Source organism: Molossus molossus, unplaced genomic scaffold (genome assembly GCF_014108415.1).
Source record: "Molossus molossus isolate mMolMol1 unplaced genomic scaffold, mMolMol1.p scaffold_m16_p_7, whole genome shotgun sequence".
In the NCBI taxonomy this organism is placed as follows: Eukaryota; Metazoa; Chordata; class Mammalia; order Chiroptera; family Molossidae; genus Molossus; species Molossus molossus.
In genome coordinates, this window is record NW_023425401.1 from 16,442,744 (window position 1) to 16,462,207 (window position 19,464).

The 19,464-nt window shown below is 42.4% G+C and overlaps 1 protein-coding gene across 2 annotated transcripts in view; it reads left to right on the forward strand.

The window, feature by feature from the left end:
• Positions 1 to 19,464, forward strand: part of IGF2BP3 (insulin like growth factor 2 mRNA binding protein 3) — a 128,492-nt gene that overhangs the window by 84,359 nt on the left and 24,669 nt on the right. Inside the window, exons 4-7 of one of the 2 annotated variants that reach the window (XM_036246821.1) lie at positions 4,289 to 4,340; positions 4,439 to 4,502; positions 14,152 to 14,433; positions 18,707 to 18,841. In XM_036246821.1, the coding sequence (XP_036102714.1) occupies positions 4,289 to 4,340; positions 4,439 to 4,502; positions 14,152 to 14,433; positions 18,707 to 18,841 (533 nt within the window). The remainder of the gene's footprint in view (positions 1 to 4,288; positions 4,341 to 4,438; positions 4,503 to 14,151; positions 14,434 to 18,706; positions 18,842 to 19,464) is intronic. The other variant, XM_036246822.1, reaches the window with a different exon arrangement.

The window sequence follows — 19,464 nt, forward strand, 5'->3', positions numbered from 1 at the left end:
ACATGTGGTCTTTTGTGATGGTCTTCTTTTACCTAATGTTTTTAAGGTTTGTCTATGTTGTAGCATGTATTAGCACTTCATTCCTTTTTATGGCCAAATAATATTCCATTTTGTGGCTATACCACATTTTGTTTATCCACTCATCAGTTGATGGGCAGTTAGGTTGTTTCCATTTTAGGCTATTATGAATGATGTTATTCTTTCCCGCTATGTTAAGGAAAGTGATCATCTTCGCATTTAATCATGTGATTCTTTCTTTGCTATTTCTACATTTGGATGATTTTTTTTTTAAGTGCTGAACATTTGAGATTTTTAAGTTTGAAATATATAAAAAGCGGTGTTTCCACCAAGACATTTCCTCTGAGGCTTTAATTTGCTTTGGTAATGTCTTTCCCTTCCAGTTGGAGTTTAAACTTACATAAGCATAGAGAAATGTTTTCTTTCCGGCTTGAGTGAAATAAACTCATTTAGGAATGAGAATTTTGGTTTCTTAAGAGATTGTGGAAATGTCAGGAATGTTCAGTGGAAGTATTTTGGGTTTTTGTTTGTTTTTACCATTAAAACAAGGCTGTTTAAAAGAAACATTTGTGGTTGAAATAGATGGGAGAAAAGACAAGACATTCTAGGAACTGAGGAGGCAAGAACCTAGGGGTGGGTGGTTTATGTGATAGATAACAGGAACATTTGTCTTTTGTTCCTAGCTAATGCAGGATGAGTCAAAAGGGCAGAACTTATTAAGAGTAAGTTGTACATATTTACTTGGAGAGTTCAGCGAGTTGGAGTGGCAGGATACAGTTTGGTAGTCCTGTTTCACATAGCACATTTGGACAGATGCCTTCCCAGTACTTAGCATTGCTCAATCATTTGGGGGTTGGAAACCATTCTGGGACTTGTGAATCTGACTGGGTTATTGACAGTCTTTCTCCCATCTCTCAGTTGTGATTACCCCCAAAACTTGTGCATAAAACTTTGATGACCTCAAAGACCCACCGACATCCATCTCTGGTGTCTAGGTAAAACCCCCTAGCTTGTTTGGTTAACTTGTCTTCAACTGGGTACCAAGATTAATACTGAAACTCTTTTTCTCTTAAGGACTATAGTTTGTTTTTTTGTTAGGTTTTAGAGATAGGTTTATTGAAGTATAATTTACATACAATAAAATTCACCATTTTTAGTGTATAGGATTGTAGTTTCTAATTTTTTCCAGAGGTTTTTACACATAGGATAGTTGATAATCAGTAGCATCTATTATTACTTAGGAACAGAATGTTTAACTCTACAAGCACTTTTGTTTTGAACATATAAAACTTTATACAGTATATGCAGTGAAAATTTTATGTATATTTTCTCCAAAATTTTTTTTTTTAAGAATCACTGATTGTTAGCGGGGAAGAGAGAGAGACATCGATGTTAAAGTGAAACATTGCTCAGCTGCCTCCTTCACGCCCCCTACTGGGGGATGGAGTCTGCACCCTGGGCATGTGCCCTTGACTGGGGATGGAACTGGCAACCTCCTGGTGCATGGGGCAGCACCCTAGAAACTGAGCCACACTGGCCAGGGCTCCTCAATTTTTTTATATTAAAAATGTTCTTGTATCATGTGTTTATATGCCTGTGTGTATGTTTGTATGTATATATTTACATATAAGTATATGTGTATATTTCTGTGTACATACATATAAATAAATGTATATATAATTTTTGTCACTTTGCCAGTGGACCTTTTGGAGAACATTAGTTTCTTTAGTATTATTTTTGCAGGTTTAGCCAACATTTTTAATATAAGTCATGGGTATGTAACTTTTGTAGGATTTTCTCTATAGTAGTAAAAGTTAAGGGAGTATAAGCTAAATGATGTGGACAGTAATGTATTTAATTACCAAAGAAATTGCTTTTAGGAAGAATTAAAAATGATGTTTATTTAAATTAACGTGTTAAGTTGGCAATTACCCCTCCCTACAGCCCTTCTTCATTGCCACCATTTCCATGCCCCTGTACATCCTTGCCCCTCAAGATACCCAAGTTGCTATACAGCCCTACTATTAGATAAGTTTTCATTTAAAAGTTAAATTTTAAATGGTAGATGAACCTTTTCAGATGCTTTAATTACTTAAGATGGAATGAATCAAAATACCTCATTAGAATTCTATCAATTTACATTGTTTATAAAACATTTTTGGTAGTGAAAAATTTTTGTTTTGAAAATATAAGTAGGTTGCTTTTTTTAAAAAAGATTTTAAGGCATTACACATTGTAAATTACCTATTTGGAGGGAATTATAAGAGGTTTTCTATTTATTTGCCTTTATAAGATATGTATATGATCAACATACATACATGCATGTTAAAGTCACCTCTGAAACAGGTGAACACTAGTAAAAAGAGTACCATTCCTAATAAACTATACTAGAATTTCCTCCTGAGAAGTATTTACTTCACTTTTGAACTACGTAAATGTCTTTATGCACCTGTAGTTCTAGGTGCTAGGGATAGTACAGTGAACAAGAATTCCTGTTCATGTGGGTCATTCATTCTAATGGCTGAGACAGACAAGTGAAATTATATGTAGCCAGTTAAGTCTCTGAATTAAAAATTAAGCTTTATAATTTAACAGTAGCTGTAGTGAGAGACAAAGATTAGTGTGCTTCTATTAATAGACCCCACTCAAAGTAAATTCACCATGTCAAAACTTTACTATGAAAGAATGTAGTAATTCCATTCACAAATAGGTATTCACCTAATTTAAAATGGAATAAAGAAATAAACAAATAAAAAGCTCATTCCCAGACATACCTGGCTATAGATTTCAAATTGGAAGCAGTAGACAAAAAGCCTGAAAGACACCACATAAGCCCTGGCCGGTTTGGCTCAGCGTTTAGAGTGTCGGCCTGTGGTCCAGAGAGACCCGGGTTTGGTTCCCGCTAAGGGCACATACCTCGGTTGCAGTTTGTCCCCGGCCTTGGTTGGGTCATGCAGGTGGCAGCCACTTGATGTGTCCCTTTCACATCGATGTTTCTCTCTCTCTTCCTCTCTTTCCCTCCCACTCTATCTGAATAAAAAAATGGAGAAAATGTCCTCGGGTGAGGATTAAAAAAAAAAAAAAAAGACACCAAATAAGGCAAACATTCCTTTAGAAGAAATTGCTTCAACTTTAGTAGGAAATTACCATAAAAATTTATTTAATGTGTTTCTTAATGGTTTACTGTGTTCTGGGCCAGAAAACATTCTCAAGGAACTGTTCTTCAAATTTTGCAATTAAATTAATCTATAATTGCTTCACTATAAATTAATAAAAACTTATTTTGTTTTACTTTTCAAGAAAATCTTTTTATAGTTCTTGGAAGCTAAGGACAGTTGGATTTGGTTCATACTAATGAGATGTACACCTGCAGTTCATAGTATAATAATATTTAGTTACTGCTGCCTGGCCAGTGTGGCTCAGTGGATTGAGCATGCCCCATGGACAGAGAGGTCCCGGTTCGATTCCTGGTCAGGGCACATGCCCGGGTTGAGGGTTCAGTCCCCAGTGGGGGGTGTGCAAGAGGTAGCCGATTGATGTTTCTCTCTCATATAGATGTTTCTATATCTCTTCCTTCCTCTCTCTCTAAAAAATCAATAGAAACTTATTTAACATTCACCGTATAATAATGCAGCTACAGGAAAGATGGTAAAAACAGATAGTTTCAAATTGTACATTTTCCAACCTAGTATAGATTTAGAGGGGTTCACCTTTGGGTATACTTTTTACTGTCTAAGTATCGATATACCACTTAGCTTAGTCTTTAGTTAAAGATTCCAGGTAGACTGTCCGCTATGTTCTTTCTTCATCTTGGTAGCCTGCCTTGAGTAGTCTATTCTGATACACCCCTTATAGCTATAAAAGGAAGTTCTTTGAAAAGGAACATCTTAAAGAAGAAACTTAACTTGAGCCCTTGTCTCGTGAGTTTGTGTACAAGGAGGAAGTGTGGCGACGTGCGGGTGTGTGTATAGGAAATACGTGCTTCCTTCTGCTGCAGCCCAGGGACCAGGTGGCTGTGGCTCTGAACTCTGCTGAGCTGCCTGCCTTCCTGGTCATCCACAGGGAGTGGCCTTCCAGCCGGGGATCTCGGGAGAGGCAGGAGAGGGGACCTCACTGTGGTGCCCCTCCCTCAATGCTGTGGTCCAAGATGCCAGATTTTTTTTTTTGGCTCTTTTTCATCACAATTCTTTATGATTTTCAAACCTACTTCTGCCCTTGCTAATAACTTGGGAAACTGAAAATTTGTAACTTTCTCTCCCCCTCCTGATAGGTGCTGGATAGTTTACTAGTCCAGTATGGAGTGGTGGAAAGCTGTGAGCAAGGTACCTGTCTTCTCAATTGCTTTCAAATTTGTAAAAGGAGGGAAGTAAAAAGAAAACTAACTTTTTTTTCTTTCTCTTCCTTTTTTTTCTTCCTCCAGTGAACACTGACTCGGAAACTGCAGTCGTAAATGTAACCTATTCCAGTAAGGACCAAGCTAGACAGTAAGCAGTTCAAAACTTTTTATCTCTATGTAATAAGTAGGTTTAAGTATAGTACTTCTATTTTGGCCTAGTGGATAGCAGAAATAAACTTTATTTTGCAAAGTTTGACCCTGCATATCTTTTAATATTTGAACGTATGAGAATTTGCATTGGTTAAAATTTTGTTACCTTTTCAATCTATCTTTAATGCCAATTCTAGATGGATATAGTATGAAGCTGAATTACACCCTATTTGCAAAAAGCTGTGGACCTGGGTATCATCAAATTACATTGATTTTTTTCCCCTTAGTAGTATGATATATACATTATTGCTGTTTTATTTAAAGCTGGTAAGTTGCTCATGTGTTAAACTAACAACAGTGTTAAATGTTGTTCTCTTGCTCTTTGATTTCCTAATGATTACCATTGTCATTTAGGAGTGTGCAGACATTGAACCAATGTAATTTGCTTTTAGATTGGTGGGAAAAAATGTATTCCAATGCCTTGGGGAGGCAAAACTTTACAGATCAAAAAAAAAAAAATCTTCCTTTGGAAAAAACAATTCTCTAGGCTTGGGATTGATCCAATAAACTGAGCACTAGAGAGGGAGAATGAGGCTCTCACAAATCCTGCTTTTGACATGTCTGCTCAGATCGCAAACAGGAACGGCACACACGGTGCCCAGCAGGCCATGGAAGTCTTCACCTCCTCCCACTACAGTGCAGGTGGGAATAGCCGGTCTGTCCTCTGTGTGGGAAAGGTGGAAGGAAAGACCACGTGGCTGACACCAGCTGCAAGAGTGGGAACCGAGCGAGCTTACCAAAGGCAGTGCCCACTCCTGGAGGAACAAAGCAAAGACAGATGGGGCTGGGAAGGAGACGGAAGTTTGCATTTCACAAATGGAACTTTTATTTTTAAGTTGGGAATATTCACATGGTCCAACATTTTAAAGGTCCGAAGATGTGTAGGGTGCAGAGCTTCCACTGTTGTTCTCCAGCTTCCTTGGAGATGACCATATGGAAGACACATATGTGTGTGTATTTTTCCTCCTCTTTACACAAATGATACCATAACATTTGAGTGTTTTATACATAGAAATCTATTTTTCATAGTTGCATAGAATTTGATTATATGAATATAGAATGACTTAGTTCCAAATTGGGTGTTTAGCTTATTTCAAATCTCTTGCATTTATGAACAAGGCTGCAGGGCAGTGATTGTCAACCTTTTTCATCTCATGGCACATAGAGTAATCACTCAGGTTCTGCGGCACACCCAAAATATGTTTTTTGCCGATCCGATTAAAAAAAAAAAAAAGGTGAAACTTTGATTCATTCACACCAGACGCTATCGTTGTGTTGTTTGTTGTCATTCTTTAAATTTGACAATCGAAGGGCAAAGAGGTCAGTGCCCCTGAATAAATAGTCAGGTTTTGCATGTTTTAAAAAAGAATTTTTAAAATTCTTTCGGCACACCGGCTGACAGTCGCCACTGTGGTGAATCTGTCTGCGTACTGTATGTCGTTTTGCGCGTGTGTGAATGTAGATGCAGATTAAATTCCTAGAAGTAGATCAGCTGAGGAAAGATGCTTGTGCCTTTTTTTATTTTGTTAGATATTGGCAAGTTCTCTTTCATAGAATTTGAAGTAGTTTAAGTTCCATCAGCACCATGTGAGTGTGCAGTTCTTACTGTCCCTAACACAGGGCTGTGTCAGATGTGGCTGATCTTGTGGGTGAAAAGTAGTATCTAATCATGTTAATTCCATATTTCCCCCTAAAACATGAGTGAGACTTTGAGATTCACTTTCAACATTTTAATATGAAACTTTTAAGACATTTAAAGATATTCTAGCCCTGGCTGATGTGGGTCAGTGGTTAGAGCATCGGTCCACACACTGCAGGGTTGCGGGTTTGATTACTGGTCATGGGCATGTACCCACTCCCCTTCCCTCCCTCCCTTCCACTCTGTCTAAAAATCAATGGAAAAATGTATCCTTGGGTGAGGATGAACAAAAAACAAAAAAAATGTATTTGTTCTTCTGTTTGTATCTTTTATTCATTTTTTAAAAATTAAGTTTATATGAAGTTTTTGGACATATTAGAAATAGATTGTGGTATGAGTTGTAAAACTGCTTTTTACAAACTTGATTCCTCAACCCTATTGTGTAAGAGGGAAGAACAGAAAAATTGAATTTTTTATACCCCAGCCCTGGCCAGTTTGGCTCAGCAGTTGGAGCGTTGGCCTGTGGTCCAGAGAGACCCGGGTTTGGTTCCCGCTAAGGGCGTGTACTTCGGTTGCAGTTTGTCCCCAGCCCTGGTCGGTCGTGTGGGTGGCAACCACTCGACATGTCCCTTTCACGTCGATGTTTCTCTCTCTCTCTCTCTCTCCCTCCCACACTCTATCTGAACAAAAAATAGAAAAAATGTCCTCGGGTGAGGATAAAAAAAAAAAAAATTTTTTTATACCCCAGGTAGACTGGGGGGCGAGAGTGGGGCCGTGAGCACGCAGGGCTCTGTTGGTCTCACGTGCCTCAGTCTTTACAAAGATCCTCAGCAAAAATTCCACAAAGCAAAGAGAATTAGAAAATAATTAGAGGAAGTTAATTTAAAGAATGGAAAAGTCAGTCTTGTGATACAGTGTTATATAAATTTTCTAGTAAGTTTTTTTTTTGTTGTTAAAAGATGTTGGGCATACATCGTCCTCCTGTGAGGAGAAGGACTTTATTTGAGAGGCACTGGGTGCAGTGGAGAGAGATGGCCTCTGACCTTGACCTCTCTGAGCTTCAGTTTCCTCAGCTACACAGTGAGGGCTGACAAGAACCCAGTGTAGTCGTTCCTGTCGGCGCACATTTATAGAAAACGGGCTTATCAAATGGCCTGGCGCATAGGCACCAAGGAAATAGCTCTTGCTAGCACACGGGTTCTGGGCCGCTTCTAGAGCCGCTCGAGGTGGTGAGCTGGGGAAAGCTGGTCCCTCCCGGGCTTGCTCCACTGAACCCCGCAGGCCTGTTCTCCGGCTGCGCACAGCTGTCTACACGCCTGCAGTGACTTCTCCACGCCCTTTCCTTGGCAGCCCATTCAGACTCACCTCTTCAGGTAGTGAGGGCTGGGTCGACGTCTTTCCTTAGCGTCTGATACTTGGGAGTCAGTGTAACTGGGATGTGCATGCGTGATTGTGGGCAGAACATGGAGGTTTAGAGGGGACCTTCCAGAGTCCAGGTCCGTGAAATGGACCGGACCCTCTGTGCCCCCACTCTTCCAGCTGTGACTCTGGTCAAGTTCATCTGTCTTAGTTCACACGTGTCCGTAAAAGGGGAATAATTACAGTTCTTAGTTCAGGAGGCTGTTGAGAACCTAATATAGTGTTTCCAAAACACTTACCATAATACCTAGCAAGAACTTCACAGTTGGCAGCTGTTATGCATTTACCAGTATTTTCACTGCTGTGGATGGTACTCTGTTCGTGTGCAGAATATTTCATTTCAGATAATGACTGGCCACTGATGCTCAGGAGTTAGGGACCCCCTTTAAAGGTTTTTGTGGCTGCCTCTTTTTGTTACTTAAAGTGCCACTCTTAAGAAAATTGATTCCTCAATAAGGCCGTCTCTAAGACAGAATTTAACACGGAAATTTCTGCCACCTTGTGGCTAAGAAAGTCAAAGGTTAATAGTAATATATTACTAGGAAATACATACTTGTTTTAACCTTATGTCTGGGATTATTTAAATAATAAAATGAAAATAAGAGACAAAAAATAGATGATTAAAAATAGATGTATTTAGTATTTCTTGTTCCTTGGAGCAAAAGCGGCGTGGGTCTCTGGAACCCTTGTTTCCTTCCAGAGATGCTCAGGCAACGCTGTCAAGGATAGGCGTTCCTCTTTGGAAGATTTGTAATGTGCGACAAGGAAATAACCCTTTAGACTTTGCAGGCATGTCGTTTTTATACTTTCTTACTTCTGATGTTTATTTTTGTTAGGGAATCAGAATATAGTTTGTTTATGTTTTGAAGCTATTATTGAAGATCCTTCTATATCAGCCTGAAGACCCGTATCAAGTCATGTGAGCATCCTTGGTGAGCACACTGCTAGGGTGAGAAGTGTGTGAAACAACCTGGCTGCTGGCTAAGGCAAGGAAAGTCACCCTTAAACTGTAAGGAGTGTGTAAACGGAAGATTAATCTGGAAAAAGAAAGAGTAACTAAAGCAGGGAGACAAAGGAATTTCTTGCCATTTTGCATTCAGAGATAGCCAGTGTTAAATTTGCACAGACCTTGTCCCATGTAACTTCTAAAATCACAACGATCATTCTGTAGTTTTGTGGTTTGTCTTTCTGTTAACTATATACAGCTTGTAATCCCTACCTAGTATTTCATCTCTACCACAGTCTGTGTGTCCCATTTTCCACTGCACTTCTAGGAGGTTTGCAGGTGTGTGTGTGTATGTTCTTTTAGAAACGGTTTAATTAATAAGCTCCTTTGTAGGTGAATCTTTGGGCTTTGTCCATGATTATTTCCTTAAGACGCATCCCTGCAGTGATGTTACCAGGCTTTCAGTAATTATTACTGAATTGTATATCTCAATCTCTTATTCTCGGTACAAACAGAAAGCTGAATTGTATGACTTTTCAATAATGGTTAAACCACATTTTTTTTTAAATTTATTTTTTATCCTCACCCGAGGACATTTTTTCAGTTTTTGTTCAGATAGAGTGGGAGGAAGAGAGAGAGAAAGAAACATCGACGTGAAAGGGACACATCGAGTGGCTGCCACCCGCACGACCCAACCAGGGCCGGGGACAAACTGCAACTGAGGTACGTGCCCTTAGTGGGAACCGAACCCGGGTCTCTCCGGACCGCAGGCCGACGCTCTAACCGCTGAGCCAGACCGGCCAGGGTGGTTAAACCACATTTGTTAAAAACTATGCTAAAGAGAGGTCTGGGAGGTAGAAAAAGGAAATTTTAGACATGGAATTTTGGAGTTGACGGGGTTCATAAATCTAATCTCTGTAGGCGAGGAACAGTGCCAAATAAGAAAACGACCTCTCCAAGGTTACATGGCTACTTACTGTTCTAGCTGGACCAGAATTCCGGGCTCTGGTTTATCCTCTTTTCACTCCTGGGATCTCTGTGTGCACCTTCGGATGAATTTAACTTCTCTGGGTCTCATTTCTTCTCTCTCCACGACTCCCTCATCCTTGAGTTAAACTACTTACCCTCTCAAGGCCCTTTCGGCTCTAAACTGTGATCTACCCCAATAAACTTCTTATCAATAGAATCAGTGCTACCAACTAGCAAAATACTCACCGTCTTCTGAAGGACTCAGATTAGTGTCAGAGCAGAGCCAGGTAAAGAAGAGAAACAGGATCCTGTGATACAATTGCTGGGGAAGCATCCTTGAGTTCGGTTGAAGTGAATGCATATGTTTTGAATAATTATGACAGTTGTTCATCTTATCTTTTTTTTTTTTTTATCCTCACCCGAGGACATTTTTCCATTTTTTGTACAGATAGCGTGGGAGGGAGAGAGAGGAAGAGAGAGAGAGAAACATCGACGTGAAAGGGACACATCGAGTGGCTGCCACCCGCACAACCAACCAGGGCCGGGGACAAACTGCAACCGAGGTACGTGCCCTTAGCGGGAACCGAACCCGGGTCTCTCCAGACCGCAGGCCGATGCTCTAACCGCTGAGCCAAACCGGCCAGGGCCATCTTATCTTTTAAAATGCTTGTAAATTGAGGTATAGCCCAGCTGGTGTTGCTCAGTGGTTGAGCATTGACCCATGCACCAAGAGGTTGCTGGTTCGATTCCTGGTCAGGGCACATGCCCAGGTTGTGGGCCCGATCCCCAGTGGGGGGCATGCAGGAGGTGGCCAGTCGATGTTCTCTCTCATCAATGTTTCTATCTCTCTCTCCTTCTTCCTTCTCCTCTCTCTCAAAAAAAAAAAAAAAATTTAATAAAGAAAAAAAATTTTTTAAATATAAATTCAGGTGTAATTGATACAAAACATTAGTTTCAGGTTTTACATCATAATGATTCAATAGTTGGATACATTATGAAATGATCACCACAATAAATTTAGTTAATATCCGTCATCTTATCATGTTATATATACAACATGTTTGGTGAAAATATTATAATGTTGTTCCCCATGGACTCAGCAAACCGCCCAAGGACATAGCTAAATATCAAACTCTGCACAGGAAGGTTTCAGAGTTTCACTGAAAAGTCAGAAATGTCGAATCTTTAGTCACGAGAAAGCCCTTGCTTGCCGTTAGGTTACCCCTCTGCTTTCTCAGCGCTGTCCACGTCCGGGGCACTGTGGGTCAGGGGGTCGGAAACCGCCCCGTTGGCAGCCCCACGGTGGGGTGCACAGTGTGTGAGCTGGGAGCTTTGGGGCCCAGACTGCACATGGGGTATCGGAGCACCGGGCCCTCTGATCTCCCGAGCGAGAGAATCTTTCCTTTTCTCCTCAAAAACAATAAACAGTCTTTTAAAAGCAGCACAGTGAAGTTTGGAAGTTAGTTTGACACTGAGTTGAGAGAGCTGTTTCTTAGGACACGTGACTTCGTTTAGGCAGTCCCAGAACACTTTGGGACGTCTGTCCGTGTTCGTCTGTCTCACTCAAGAAAGAAGTCATTGCTGCTTTTGTAACGTTACTGACTGAATTCCACAGTCAAAATGGACTTTTCTTCTGAAGCTAGCAGTGCTCAGTTTTAAGGTAGGAGAGGAGATTACAGTGAATTTGTCGTCTTTAATGCCGGTGGATACAGTTGACTCCTTCATCGAGTTCACATTTCTTAGGTTTCTGAAGCAACCCTTGGTGATCTGTTTCTCCCGGCCTTGAGAAAGGTCTAAAGTTGTTTTAAATGACTATCTAATTGGTTGAAACTTCTGTAGTTCTGCCTTTCTATAAAAAGTATACATAATAAAGATTAATAAAATTTCTCAGTAGTTGTCTTCCTTCAGAAATAACCAAACTATTTCATGTCCTTAATCCACATTTCCCTCAAGGAAAAGGGGGAGGGAGAAAGCAAGGCATAATAGGTTAACCGAAGGTTCTGTTATCAGGACGTTGGTAAAATAACTATCACCGTATAAAGCTGATGGAAAGAATGCCCTCTGGTATGGAAAGCATGCGGAAACATCCCAAAATATATTTGACAAAAAGCAAAACACAAAATTACGTCCATCACGATCCCAGTTACATTGGGTACCGGACACGTCCATGTGCGTGTAACACGGAGAGAACTGGTCTGTTTGCAGCCGTCGCTGAGGTTGACTGATTCTGGGAAGGGTCTCGGCGGGTTGGTGATGGTGACAGGAGTGTCTTGTTGCTTTGTCCTTCTGTATGACTTGACCTGTTGTGATTAGAGTTCGTCCGTGTACTAGGCGCTGTGGGACAGTGAGGGGGGATAGACGTGAGTGACGAGGGCAGGAGTCGGGGTCCTGAAAACATCAGGCTGCTTTGTCTGGTCGTCTTGGCCTGAATTCCAGTGCCATGCTTTTGGGGTCCTGTCTGCTGCCAGGTCCACGTCCCCTCCTGTTTCCATCTCAGTGAACAGTGGAAGGCTCTCCACGTAAGGAAAGCAATACGGGAGCCAGAAATGACCGCTGAGCGACTGGAGAGAGACCATTTCGTGCCTGTTTTTCTTTTCCTTCCTGGGCTGAGCTCGAGGCCCGTTGGGACAGAATCCGAACCGAGTCTGAGTAACCTTAGGGAAAGTGTGGGACCTTTATGTGTTTTTAATTTTGTTGTGTACTTGGGAGTGTGTATTATTAAAAGTGTGTTTATGTGTGCTTGTGAAATCTTGGTGATATCTTCTCTGTTGATTTTTTTTATTGAGTTCTCCATTTTTAAAATACTTAGGTAAGGTATAAATAAAACAACAGTAAGGGAAAATCTTATAAGTCTGGTAAGTGAAAGAGGCCAGACATGAGAGAGTCCAAAACATGTGTACTAATATATACTTATTTATGTAGACTTTTAAGACAGGCAGAGTCAATCTGTGGTGGTCAAAGTCTGGGGCGCTGGTGTGTCCTAGTTCTGCATCTGGGGATGCATGTTTACCTTATGAGAACTCATTGGGATGGGCTCCTAAGATTGGGTACTTTTCCATAGTAACATTTAAAATGAAAAAACAGTAAAGCTCCTCTCAAAATAGAGAGATGGATGGGTGGGTGGGTGGATGGATCAATAGATAAGGTAGAAAGTAGCTTCAGCCGGGTGCCCTGGCACATGCCTGTAGTCCCAGCTACTCGGGAGGCTGAGGCTGGAGGATCGCTTGAGCCCAGGAGTTCTGCGCTGCAGTGCGCTATGCCGATCGGGTGTCCGCACTAAGTTCTGCATCAACATGGTGACCTCCAGGGAGCAGGGGACCACCAGGTTGCCTAAGGAGGGGTGAACCGGCCCAGGTCGGAAACGGAGCAGGTTGAAGATAGCTTCATTTGCTTTTTCTGGGGTTCATCATCACTCCTGCCCCAGGTTAGATCATAAACTCCAGAAGGTCAGGGGCTGCTGTTTTCTCAGGGACTGGCTCATAATAGATACAGAGAACTTGCTGAGGGATTATTCTGAGTATTAAATTCTACCAGTCTCCTGTGAGTGTTTTAGAGAGATTTGTCCTTTGATGCCTAAGATGTTTTAATATTTGTATTTTGTAAGAGGGTAAAGTGAGGTAGGTGTATATTTCTAACATCTTTTCCTTTCTGATTTGGAAAGACTAGCCTGGATAAGGACTGCCCCCTTGCTATTTGGATACTCCTAAGCTATTACTAACCTCTTAGGTAATAACTTAATTAAGGTTTTCAGTTGTAGGATTATCCATAGTAGTCAAGATATGGAAACAACATAAGTGTACATCAATGGATGAATGGATAAAGAAAACCTGGTGTGTGTGTGTGTGTATGTAAGCAGCCATAAAAAGGAATGAAATCTTGGTGTATGCAATAACATAGATGGACCTTGAGGACGTTGTGTTAAGTGAAATAAGTCAGAAAGAGGTCAGACAAAGACAAGTACTATAGGATCTCACCTATATGTGCAATCTCCCACCTCCCAAAACACACTCACATAAAGCAATATCATAGATTCAGAGAATAGATTGGTTGATATCAGAGGTGGGGGGGTGGGCAAAATGGGTGAAGGGAGTCAAAAGGTACAAACTTCTAGTTATAAAATAAGTAAATCATGAGGATGTAGTGTAGAGGCTGGCAACTATAGTTAATAATACTATATTGCATATTTGAAAGTTGCTAAGGCGTAGATCTTAAAATTCACAAGAAAAAAATATGTAACCATGTATGGTGACAGATGTTAACTAGACTTATTGTGGTGATCGTGTCACAACATATACAGCTATGGAGTCCTTATGTAGTACACCTGACACTAATGTAATGTATGTCACTGCACCTCAACAGAAAAGTTTGACGAATTATACTTTTCTTTTTCCTTTTCACTGGTAGATGGCAAGTATGTTCCCTTTGGAAACTTGTCTTTTCTTTCATGTGTGTGTGTTGGGGGGTGTTAAGTGTGTTCTGGGTTACCTGTTCCGTGGCCTTCTTCAGAAGTCTTCGAGCCAGCGACCCTGCGCGGAAGAGCGGCATTGCTTTGCTGCAAGGTGTATGTCATGTGGCTCGATTTCTCTCCCCACCGTTGCTCCCTGTCACTTCCAGAGCGTTAGACAAACTGAATGGATTCCAGCTGGAGAACTTCACCTTGAAAGTGGCCTATATCCCTGACGAAATGGCAGCCCAGCAGAACCCCTCGCAGCAGCCCCGCGGTCGCCGTGGGTTTGGGCAGAGAGGCTCGTCGAGACAGGGCTCTCCGGGGTCAGTGTCCAAGCAGAAACCCTGTGACTTGCCTCTGCGCCTGCTGGTCCCCACCCAGTTCGTTGGAGCCATTATAGGAAAAGAAGGCGCCACCATTCGGAACATCACCAAACAGACCCAATCCAAGTGAGTATCCTGAGTGTGTGCTGGGCGTTACTGTTTCCCCTGAATCTTAGTAGCAGAGCATATTGTTCTGGTAGTTGCTCTTGTGAACGTGGTTACGATCCCTTCTGGTACTTGGGAATCTGGGAAAACCTTGTGGTTTTGATATCTTAGTGTTTGTTTATTTTTTTGAACGTGGGGCTAAGTAATTTTATTCTCAAAGGGAACCTCATCTTTTCCCATGTTAATGGAAAACAAATGGTACCTAATGCGCCTGTGGTGGGGAGGCCTGGGGAACAGAAGGACGGCTTCTAGGTTATTCTCTGCTCCCCCAACCCCCAGTGATACCTGCCTTTTTGTTTCTGGAAGTAATTTACTGGGTCCAATACAAAGATAAGTTTTTCAGTCTTGCTTTACTTGAGTAAAGAATCATTCAGCCTGTGCTCCAGATTTATCCCTTGAGAACGCCAGGTAGCCGGAATGGCTCCTTCTTCAGGATCTTGGTTGGGAGTTTTACTGTGCTGGTTTTAAGGGACTGGGAGATCCTTGGCCACCCTGGAGCTAACTTTTCAGGAGTAGAAAGCAGGCGCCGTGTATTAGGATTTACCAGTGTGCTGAGCATGGTGCCCGATGTGCAGAAGGCTCTCGTGTTTGGCTGATGAGTGAAATGTAACTCCACACATCACATATTACTGGCTTCGCTCTATTAGCGGACCCGTGATACTATGTGTGACTATCTGGACCAAGAAGCTTGGGGATGGACTCTGTCCCCACCCTAGTTCTGGGCAGTGTTACTGGGCACATCTCTGGGCCGCTGCCGCTGTATTGCCTAAAGAGCTGAGTGTACTAGGGGGAGGTGGTCGTGTATAGATCTCTCTGGGGTCAGTCACTCTGCACCAAAGGGCAGAGCAGTGGCCTTGGGCCAGCTACAGAAATGACTGCAGATTATTTTGCTTTTTAAATTTAGTAAGGACATTGATTTATTTTCATGTGGTCCAAGGCATTAAGGAGAGAGAGTCGTTTTCTGGAAGTACAACTGTGGTGCTGTGTTTGTTCGAACAGGCCTTCAGAGGATATCCATATTCATCGTGGGCACCATGCCTGCGTTGAACTAGTTGACTGATTTCTCATGCGGAACCAGAGAGAACTGTGTTTTGTGGTGGTGCTGGGCCCACTCCACCTGCAGAGTGATGTCTGAGCCGGCCTTCCCCTGCTTTGAAGCAGGAGATGATGTTGGGTACCTTTGAACACAATCAGTAGCCTTGACCTCGTAATGTAGGGGGTGGGGAAGACGATTGAACCGTAGCCTACATCAGTTTCGATGTTGAATTTGCCTGGTTTGAATCTCAAACTTGAAGGGCTTCTTACTTCCCTTGGTGAGGCCTTACCTGCAGAGACAAACGATGACATGGTTTTCCTTCCTTGTCGCATGACAGGTTAGTTATTCCTTTTTAACGCTACTCATTTCCTTGTCGGAGGAAGAGAGCTTCTGTGGTTTAAATTGAACTGTTTTATTGGGAGAGGGAAGGGGAGCCGTTTTTATTATATCCCATGATCCCTCTGCGGAGCTCTGCCAGTGGGCTTACTTCATTCTTGCCGTTGACACTAGTCATTATCGGATCCTGCTTCTGGAACGGCCTCAGGGGGTCACCCAAATCTGTAGAGCAACATTCCCTTCTCCCCAAGGGCCAGACTTAAGTAACCCTTCACAGTGATGGGCGGAAACACACTGGAAGGAGGGAGTTTGTTTGACATGTCACCTTCTAGAATATACGCAATGCGTTAAGGTGACTGGGATTCCTGAAATCGTGGTTGGGAAAAATGGCTCCTGAGATCGTAGTTCCTGAGTTTGGGACTGTTATCTAAGGCACTGTTTTTAATTAGTTATTTCTAGTTAGCTCTTATTTGTTTAATTTCAACCTTGCCCTTATTTTTAGTGATAGGTTTTGCTTCTGAAATATATCTTCAGTTTTCAGTAAACATTTAGGAAAATGAAATCCAAACCTCGATTTTATTGGCAAGATGAAGTGGCTGTCCTCATGGTGAGGAATTACGTAGCTCTTTGTCTTCCAGTGTTTGAGTGGCCAGAGGGACTTAGAAATATCTCATTTTCTCTGAACACACTTTTTTGGATAGTTTTTTTCCCCAATTTGTATTAATTTATTTTTGTTACAGATGTCCCCCCCCAACACCCTCCTCCCCCCACCCCAGTATTGTTGTCTATGTCCGTTGGATAGCTGATTTTCTTTCTTGTAACTTTTCAATAACAGCAAACTTATTTTTTGCATTTAATTAAAAATATACACGTATGCAAATGAAAAACAAACAAACAAGAGTTACCCTTCATCTCACCCCTGCAGTAGCCATTGTTAAGTTGAGGGTGTCTCTTTATAGGATTTGTTTCTTGTATCTGCTAACAAGTGTAGCTTTAAAGGATAAATCTTATGCCCAGTGGTTAGAGCATTGGCCTGTGGACCAATGAATCACAGGTTCGATTCTGGTCAAGGGCACGTGCCTCTGTTGCAGTTTGTCCCCAGCCCTGGTCAGGGTCGTGCGGGAGGCAACCGGTTGATGTGCCCATCTCACATTGATATTTCTCTCTCAATCTCGCTCTCTCTCTACCCCCCTCACCCTCCCTCCCTCACTCCCTCCGTCCCACTCTATCTGAGATAAATGGAAAAATATCCTCAGGTGAGGATTAAAGAAAATTTTTAAAGGAATAAATTTTATGGTATGTATTGTATTTTTTTCACAAAAGGTCAAGGATTTCTTACAATGTCAGTATCTGTAATTATACCACGTTTTTAAACAGCTGTGTGATATGGATGTATTCTTATTTAACCATCTCTTCCTGGTGGGCCTTTTGCAGATAATCCAGTCATTCCCGTGCTGGATGTTTTCAGCCCCTTTCCCCTGTGGACATTGGCAGTGTCTGGAGACATTCTTGGCTGTCACAGCTGGAAGAGGGAGGTGCCCCAGGCGCCTAGTGGGTAGAGCCCAGGGCTGCTGCTGAACTCTGCCACGCACAGGACGGCCCCCCACAGAGAATTAATTTGGCCAAAGTGGCAGAAGTGCTGAAGGTGCAAACACCGCTCGGCGCACATAGGGATACATCGTAGATGTTCCTGGAAGTAGAATTCCTTTTTGTTTTTTTTAAGTCCCCACTTAAGGATATGTGCTTAGTTTTAATGTTTTTTATTTATTATTTTTTTAGAGAGCGAGAGGAAGGGAGAGAGAGAAATATCAATGTGAAAGAGAAACATTGATTGGTTGCCTGCTGCACCCCCCACACCGAATCCCAGGCATGTGCCCTGACCGGCAATCGAATCGGGACCTCTCAGTCCATGGGATGACACTCAGTCCACTGAGCCACACCGCTGCGCTGTTCTTACTGATTTTTAGAGAGAGGGAGGGAGAGAAAGAGAAACATAGATTGATCGGTTGCCTCCTGTCCACACACACCCTGACCGGAGATTGAACCTGCAACCTTTGGTGTATGGCGTGACCTACTGAGCCACCTGGCAGGGCAAGAAGTAGAATTCTTGAGTCAAAAGGTGTAAATATTTAGCTGTGGTAGGTCCTGCCATTTTGTTCTACACTCCCACCAAGGGTGTGGGTGTGCCCAGTTTACTCATCGTCTTGCCAATACTTAATTTTATCTATCAAAATATTTGCAGGTCTGGAAGAAAATCCGCCTTATTTTAATTGGTGTGTGTATAATTACTAGTGAGGTTTAACCTTTTGCATTCGTAGACCATTTGCTTTTCTTCGCAGTAGAATCGCCATCTCTCTGGGTTTTGTTGAGGACTTCCCTCTGTGAAGGGGGCATGTAGGAAGAGCCTCGCAAAAGGAAACAGATGAGTGAACGTGCTCATCCGATGAACAGGGAGAGAATACGGTGTGGAGTCAGAGTTTGAACTGGTTTGTGGGGCTCCAGCTCCTGCCCTCTTGGCCTGTGTCCCAGTTCCTGTTTGGTTTAGAGCAGAAGAAAGCCTTTGTCTGAACCTCGGCTCTTTATCATGCGATGTTTGTTCCGTGCCATCAAAAAGGAAGCTTGGGCACAATGAAAAGATGTCCCTGCTTGGTCAGACTGAGGAGAGAGGGGGAGTGTTCCTGGAATTAAACTTCATCTCTAAGGCATCCAGTGGACAGTTTATCAGGAGATTATGCTCTTGAGGGAATTGACTCATCATCCTCTCTGCCCCGAGGTCCCATGACTTGGAAGTTGGTGGTTGTAAATGCTATTGTGAATCTGTGTTGACAGCTCTCATTTTCCTCTCCTTGTGCCCATCCTAAGAATCGATGTCCATCGCAAAGAGAACGCAGGTGCTGCTGAGAAGTCCATTACTATCCTTTCTACCCCTGAAGGCACCTCTGCGGCCTGTAAGTCTATTCTGGAGATTATGCATAAAGAAGCTCAAGACATAAAATTGTGAGTAACAAGGATGAACCTATGGAGAGGTTGATATCCGTGCTGTTTTGTTTTGAATTTCTATGACACCGTTCTTGGAGGTTGCCAACAAATACCGGATGTGGCTGTCTTGATGAGCTCCAGTGGTTGGCACTGTTGATTTGGTTGTAAAACATAAGTCCTTAAAATGTTTTCATTTGTGTGTAGCTGTGGGGTGAGTGGTGGTAAGGAGGACAGGCCAGCTATAGAAGGTGATGGGGGACATAAGCCACCCACCTGAGGTCCAGGAAGTATGATTGGGATTTACCCCAGGCAGGGCCCAGATCCTCACTCCTTGATTTTGAGCTTCCTGGGGGTTTTGTTCTAGTCTGCCCAGCAACACCTGCAGCAGCAGGGAGTAGGAGGAGGGGAAATCCCTAATCTTGTGCTAATAAACTAGGGATTTATTTGGATGTTCCAGGTTGGAGCTCTTAGCTGTCTTTCCCATAGAAACTTGGAGTAGAGTCGGGTTTTGTGCTACTTTGAGCATTTGGCACAGGCCTGCGTGTAAAGTAGGACCCGGAGTGAGGTGCTGGCGTTAGCCTGGACCTATCGCCAGCATTTAGTTTGTAGGGACTTTTAAAACATATTAAATATATTTTAGT